This window comes from Symphodus melops, assembly GCF_947650265.1.
Source record: "Symphodus melops genome assembly, chromosome: 2".
NCBI lineage: Eukaryota > Metazoa > Chordata > Actinopteri > Labriformes > Labridae > Symphodus > Symphodus melops.
The window spans coordinates 29,797,367-29,805,216 of NC_136692.1; the positions used below are offsets into that span (position 1 = coordinate 29,797,367).

General features: G+C 43.1%; 1 protein-coding gene across 2 annotated transcripts in view; it reads right to left on the reverse strand.

Annotated features, from left to right (window-relative positions):
- The window catches only part of LOC306819715 (phospholipid-transporting ATPase ABCA1-like), a 31,967-nt gene extending 25,104 nt beyond the window's left edge, over positions 1–6,863 (reverse strand). For both annotated transcript variants that reach the window (XM_079337220.1, XM_079337219.1), the window contains exons 1-3: positions 6,748–6,863; positions 2,111–2,219; positions 750–843 (exon numbers count right to left, since the gene is read on the reverse strand). In XM_079337220.1, the coding sequence (XP_079193346.1) occupies positions 750–843; positions 2,111–2,176 (160 nt within the window). In that variant the 5' untranslated portion in view covers positions 2,177–2,219; positions 6,748–6,863. The remainder of the gene's footprint in view (positions 1–749; positions 844–2,110; positions 2,220–6,747) is intronic.
- Positions 6,864–7,850: the final 987 nt, after the last annotated feature.

Here is a 7,850-nt window from a genome sequence, read left to right on the forward strand (position 1 = left end):
AAAAAATCCTGACACTTTCTGTCTGCGATCTGCTGAACTGTCGGATTATTAACCCCAAACGTGTCACACTTGTTCTTGCACATTTCTGCTCTCTCTCTTCCAGGTGAAGTGGAGGTGAGAACACGGCGGGTCGAGCGCGCTGTTTACGTCCGAGGAGCATCAAGCTAACTCTTCCTGCACCTCATAAAGCTGCTTCTGCCTCTTTCTCGTGCGTGCACTGGTGTGTGAGGAACCACTTCCTGACTGTGTGTGTTACACCTTCACTCTCTCACATGTCACCCGTAACTACTGTTATTATTCCCCATGTTTCCCTCTCTGCAGAGAGCCTTATGATGGCTCCGTTGGTCCCGGTCAGTCTGTCATGTGTCAGGGTTTTCAAACGTCCTGCAGCGTGAGCTTCAAACAGGAAGTCGTCTGGAGAGAGTGGCGTGAGCACATCTGGAGATACGAGTGTATTTGAGATAAACACTGAACACTAAACTGTTTCTGTGTCATGTCGAGTCATAGCTCTGACAATCTTTGTTTGGTTTTTTTTTTTTCATTCCAGGAGCTGAAGGTCCTGTCACGAGGGCACACAGTGCAAACACACGTTAACAAACGGATCCGATCTTTCCTGGAAGTCGAACACACACACACACACACACACACACACACACACACACACACACACACACACTCCTTGAGTCTTTCCTCATCGTGTCCTGTGAGTCATCTGTAAAACATGCAAATGTGAACAGTTTGATGCTTACACTCATGCTGCTCGTAGGGAGGATAGTGAATCCGGACAGAGATCAGGATGAAGAAGATGAAGAGAGGCCAGATGATCTCGATCAGCAGCTGGATCTGAGAAGACAAAGACATGGGACACGTTCAGCAAGCGAAAGAAAAGACAACATTTGGGTTTTTCTGCTTTATGAGAAGAAGAAAAAAAAACACCCCGAGTTGTGTGTGAGTGTGTGTGTGGGGGGGGGGGGGGGGGGGGCTCAGCTGTCGCTCTGACTCAACTGTAATCCCACCCTGAGAGGAGTATGTGGGTTAATAAGGGGAGACAGCACGAGACAGGGAGCGGTCTGCGGGCTTTAGAGGACTACGGCTGGTCCATCTGGTCCATATGGCGTCCTGTCTTCAGCCGCCTGCGTGGCGGCCTTAAACAGGCGGGCAGATAAAGAATAAAGTCAGTGTCTCAGAGAATGAAGCGGAGCTCTTTGTTGGGAGTCAGTGGACTGAATGTGGAGCAGCCGTCACTCTGCGGTCAGACGGCTTCATTGTATGCAGATGAGTGTCCTCAGAGAGACTCTGGTTTACATGAGTCTGAGAGCGAGGCGGGACACGAGTCTGAGAGCGAGGCGGGACATGAGTCATCGTCAGGCGTCTTATTAATGAGGACAAAAAAAAAAAATGTCCTCTGAAACATGAACATGTTTCAAACACACCGTTAGAGCTCCTTTAACCGAGCGCTGAGAGAGCAGCGTCTGAACTGTGGGAGAGACGTCTTCAGGCAGAGGGACGGGAGACGCTGGTCAGGGTCAGACCAGGACGGCGCCGCTCTCGGGGACTTTGGCCTCTGAACACATTTATGCTCTATCCAGTATTTATTTTTCCTGGAAATTAAAATCAAGAAATCCCAAAGTATGTGGTGGCTGCAGGATTTCTGTTTTGTTGCTGTGGTTTTAAATCATGGTAAAAAAAAAACAAGTTTCAAACGCTCACACGGTGACGAGCTTACTTTGAAATGTCCTAAAAGCCGAGGTGGGTTTTAGTTCAACTATGGTGACATCGTTTTAAATGTATGCTAATGATTCTGGTGACGTAAATAAACTCTTTGAGTCTCATGACAAATGTTGACGTTTTTGTTAAACTGATCCCTCTGTGTGACCTTCAAAATAAGAGCGCCCCTAAGGCCTATAGGGGTCAGTGGGCGTCCCATGTACGGAGCCTATAGACCTTCCTGCATGTCGATCCCCACTCTCTCACCCACTGTCCTGTCTCCAAGTAAAGACAATAAAAAAAAGACCCAAAATAAAAGAGGCAGGCCTGTAAACGCTGCGGCAGGGTCGGAGTCAGAACATGTGATCAACAGATTGAAGGACGGGGAAAGTCTTCTACTTACAGTCTGTCTCCGTCTGTAGGTGAAGTTCTTCCACAGCAGTAAACCCAGCTGAGTGGAGACGGCCATGTTGACGTCTTCCCAGCCTCACTGAGCACGCTCCAGCTCCTCACTGTGAAGACAGACAATCAGCAGTGAGACGTGCTTCATTAAAACACACACACACACACACAGTGACGCACAGAGCTGGTGTGAAAAGGGAACAGAGAGTCATGACGTCAGAAAGACATGGTGGACGTCCACGCAGCAGAGAGAAGTGAGACATTCACCTGTTGGATGGAAAGAGCAGCTCGACTGAGCACTGACCACTGCTGCTCCACCTCATGTACACTCATCCATCCAAAGTTCACCCTGAGCTCCAGCTCACAGAGGAGTGGGTGGTGGGCAGGCCTTTCATCAGCCCCCCCCCCACCCCCCAGACTTAATGTGAATCAATCAAAGATAACAAAGCAGCCAGTGATTGAAGACAATGAAGGGACCTTTAATGAGCTTGAACCCTGAAGTGAACTCTGCGTGGTCACATTAACTGGATCCAGCTGATTCATCCCGTATGTCAACATGTGTGGGGTGCACACACTTCTCTCTATTTGTTTACCCTGTTTGCAGATTCAAAAGTCCTTAGATCGCTGATCTGACGGGTTTTATGTAACCCATCGGGGTCCAAAGTGCGGCTCGGGGGCCATTTGTGGCCCTTGAAGGGATTTTTTAACTTAATTCGAAGAATCTGAAGATTTTGTCCCGAGGCCTCATTCAGATGGTTTAGTTAGTTATTTTACTTTTTCCCGTTAGCGAGGGCTGAAAGACATTTATCAAATAGATAATGATCAGTACAGATAAAGAACAAAAAAGGATTTTTTTTTTATCAAACCTTTTGATTCTGATCTACAAAGCCTTACTGGTTTTTTTAAAGAAATTAGAACAAACAGTTTCTCACTGTAATTAGTGATTGTGTATTTAGGTTATTTTTGAAGAGGTCAACATACAAAAAGTTCCTTACAGTATTATTAAAAATATATAAAAATTATTATTATTATTATTTTTTTGGAAAACTAAATAAAAAGATTATTATTATTTTTTTTAAAAAGGAAAAAATCTGTGGCCCCGCGACAATTTTGGCCCTCAAGAAAAAAAGTTTGGACACCACTGATGTAACCAATCGGATCGCAGTACCAAGCTCTCCCATTACGCCAAAGAAGAGGACCAAATGTCCCGGTGTGTTTCTCAGAGAAGAAGGCTTTGACATGTGGACAGTTAATAAAAGCTGCTTCACACAGCGAGGACAGCGTCCTGCTGGCTCAGAGAGTTATGTCCTCTCTCACATGTGCAGAAGATACGTGCTGGTTGGCCGTCGACTGTCGTCTTCGCGGTGCGTTCAAGTGCAACTTTTTGGCCATGACAAAGACGGCGTTCGTCGCCACCTCTTCTTAAGCTTGGTGTGTCGGGGACAAGCAGTGGACTCAAACTAAATGATACGAGTGGGAACGAGCAGCAGCACAAAGGTGCATCAGTGTGTGAAGTCGCTGCATGTTTGACCAGTTACTAACAACGGAGGCTCGACTGGGTTTGATGGTTTACTTGGAAAATCACTTTTGGCCTCAATTTAAAGCCATCCTACTTTTTTTTTGTTCTCAGTGACCTTTGTGCAGAATGAAGCTGATTGGTTGTCAAAGACAGTGGGACGATCGCGCATCTATGTCAAGGACACGGTCAGAGCCTGAAAACACACACACACACACACACACACACACACACCGTCCTGCCATGTTTAAACAAGTCTGTGGTTTGATGCCACATGTTCTCCTTCCTTCTTGACCCCAGCAGGCTTGAATTAGCGCAGCCTTCATTCAATATTCGCTGGAAGGAATGTTCAAAAAGACATAAAAGTTGTTTTTGTCCCAACAGATGGGGAGCTAACAGTTAACATTTGACCTTTTGTCCCCCCCCCCCCCCCCCCCCCGCGTTGAGTTGGCACAATCACGTGGCCTGGATCCAGTGGAATGTATGAAATGTTGCAATGACAAAAAAGACCAACAGGAACATTGTGATCGACAAACAACGGTGACCCATTAAACCCCTCCGGCTGTACTGGCACATCTGTTATGACTCATCTCATTTAATGACAGAACGCAGGACACAGAATAAACTACCTGACTGACAGAGCCTTCAAACAACAGGATGTTACAGACAGAATAAACTACCTGACTGACAGAGCCTTCAAACAACAGGATGTTACAGACAGATTAAACTACCTGACTGACAGAGCCTTCAAACAACAGGATGTTACAGACAGATTAAACTACCTGACTGACAGAGCCTTCAAACAACAGGATGTTACAGACAGATTAAACTACCTGACTGACAGAGCCTTCAAACAACAGGATGTTACAGACAGAATAAACTACCTGACTGACAGAGCCTTCAAACAACAGGATGTTACAGACAGAATAAACTACCTGACTGACAGAGCCTTCAAACAACAGGATGTTAAAGACAGAATAAACTACCTGACTGACAGAGCCTTCAAACAACAGGATGTTACAGACAGATTAAACTACCTGACTGACAGAGCCTTCAAACAACAGGATGTTACAGACAGAATAAACTACCTGACTGACAGAGCCTTCAAACAACAGGATGTTACAGACAGATTAAACTACCTGACTGACAGAGCCTTCAAACAACAGGATTTTACAGACAGAATAAACTACCTGACTGACAGAGCCTTCAAACAACAGGTTTATAAAGACAGAATAAACTACCTGACTGACAGAGCCTTCAAACAACAGGTTTATAAAGACAGATTAAACTACCTGACTGACAGAGCCTGCAAACAACAGGACGTTACAGACAGACTAAAGGCTCTCTCTGATTGGATGACAGATGCAGCATCAGCTTCTTCACTGCTCTGATCCAATGTAAAGAGAGAGAGAGAGGCATCATGACAGCATTCAGATTCACATGATGGCTGTGTGCAGTGTTGATCAAGACGTCATGGCTTCACACAATAAAACAACACAATGAATGATTTTAATCCGAATCTAAATATCATTAGATTGTAAAAAAGAAGCTGTGGATCTTCAGCTGCCCGCCTTCGTCATCTGATGAATGACATCATGTTTACATGGTTATCACCCATTAAAAACAACAACAACAACAACAACTTGATGTCATGCCATCTACTGCGCGCGCGCTTGGTTGCGCTCGTGCGTTCACATTGAGGTGATTTTTTTCACTCGTCTTTTGTCCAGTTTCCTCTTTTATGTGTGTGATCGATAAACACGGTGATGAAAACACATCTTCAGTTCTGCGGAGATGAGAGAGGCTCTCTGCTGGGCTCAAATGGTGCAGAGCCACAGCGCCTCTAGCGGCGAACACAAGTATGACCTCTTTTTTTTTAATACTTGTTTACCATCAATTCTCGCTCACGTGTTATATCACTCTCAAACAGGGCTTTGTTTTCCCCCCTGCACAAGTGTGTCTTCATTGATTTCAGAGCACACACGACAGGTTATTTAAAAAAACATTAAATCAAATAAAAAAGGATGTGAAAAATGGGACCTTTCATTTTGTCCAAAAAGAAAAACAAGATAAGAGCGTCGATGCTTTGCAACAAGAAAGAAGAAGAGGATGTTGGAAAACGATTTCTTCGACGTTGCTGCAACACGATACACACACACCACACACACACACACACTTAATGCAAATATATAAAACACTTTAGGACTTCGCTGCATATTAAAAAGAGAGGATTTGTATATTAAAGCAATGAAAGGCCTTCCGTCAGAATCATAAATGGGACATGAATGAATCTCTGCGACACGATGACAACATGAAGGACTTCTTCATAAAGAAGCTCGTCGCCTCTGTGACTGACTTCTTCACTTGTGTTTCATTGTTCTCCTCTCAAGTCGAGGTTACAGTCGATGCTGAGACAACACAATCAAGCCAGCAGAAATGAGGCACCAGGTAAGGAACACGTCCTTTCAGCGTAAAATCTGCAACATCTGTGACTCACTAACAACGCAGAGAAACATGATGCGGTGCAGGCTGACTGAAAACCTCCGAGTAGGAATGAAAACAGAGGCGTGTCTGACTACTTTATGTCCTCAAAAAATATTAAATGTAAAGCCAAGTTTAAGAGCTGCAGTTTGAAGCCTTTTATTTTGTGAAGCCAAACCGGAAGGTGTGTATGTCACTGTGGTTAGTTTGACAGTGGTCCTGGAGGCAGACGGTCGAAGAGAGGATACTTCAGACGTGATAAAAAGGCAAAAACCAACCAAGACAAAACTTGTCATTTCGCTTTTACAACTGTAGAGCCTTTAAAGTCAACTATCCTGTCGGTGTTTCCACATCTGTGCCAAAATTAACGACGACAAAAAGACAAAAACATGCGGAAAAAATAAACTAAAGTGGCAAATCTGAGAGATGATTTAATAGTGGCATTGCTTTTCAGCCCTTAAATCCAAGATTAAAACAACAAATATTATTTAATTAAAAAAAAAAAACAGTGGTATGAATGTGTTATCTTTAACCAGATGGCATACATCCTCTTTGTTGAGCCAACAAAGAAACTCAAACTCCCCCCCACCCCCAAATCAACCCCCCAACATTAAAAAAAAAAATCTCAAAAACTCACCGACCTTTATCCTGAATGCTGTAAATATCCACTCTCTGTTCCAGTCTCGTCCATAAGAAGTGAAACACTTGAGTGAGTTAAATTCTCTCCTCCGCGGTGCTCCTCTGTTCTGGCTCTCAGTGTCGGACTAAACACTTCTTTTTTTCCTCCAGCAGGCTTTTATAGCGCAGCTGAGCGCAGAGCAGCAGCAGCAAGCAGCGGCAGAGGTAACTAGCGGTCACCGTTTGATGCTGCTGCCATATAAGGAAAGCACGTGCGGAGTCAAAACATCTCTTAAAGGGCCAGCGACACCTCAACACCGAACGAGTGCATCAGCTTCTATACGGCTCCTTTAAGGCAACACAACGCATCGGTACTAATTGAAATCTCAATTAGGATCCTTTTCAGATGTGTAGGCCTACTACTAGATTACTACTTTTATTTTATTTTTTTGTGATTATGCTTTTTTTTTTATTGTTTTAAATTTACAAATCAAAATTTCAAAGCTAGTCAAAAGAAACACTACTACTTTATAAATGATTTCACATTATTAACTTATTTTGAACACACAGAAAGATAAACATGTATTAGACCACCACTGATGCCACACAGCTGTTTAAACTTAAAAGCATTGCTAATTACAAAAAAATATTCTTTATGCTTCTGTAATGATTAATACATCAGTAACCACAATGATCTTATTAATGATAAAATATCATTATTATTGTTATCCATGAACTTTCAAATGTACTTTATTACAAAAAATTAAAATCAAACATGTAATATTTCTTGATGACAGTGTCCAATTTTAATTATTTATTTATTTGCATTCCTGAACAGAAAAATGTGTTTTACTGGTTAAACGTTATGCTGGATTAGTTTCTGACTTCTCAGAGGAGCCCAGTGAGCCGGGTATAAAAAGGGGAATTCAGTGTGAAATTAGATTTCTGAAGCACTGGCCAAGTCAAAGTCCAGATACTGCATGAATCCTATTTAAGGCATTTGGGATTTGGTAGATTCAAAGATTGATGGCACAGACGTTTAATCTAAAGCAGGTCTTTGAGAAAAGATAGAAATTATTTGGAGCTCAACAACAAAAGAGACAAAACGTACATGGAAACAATGCAA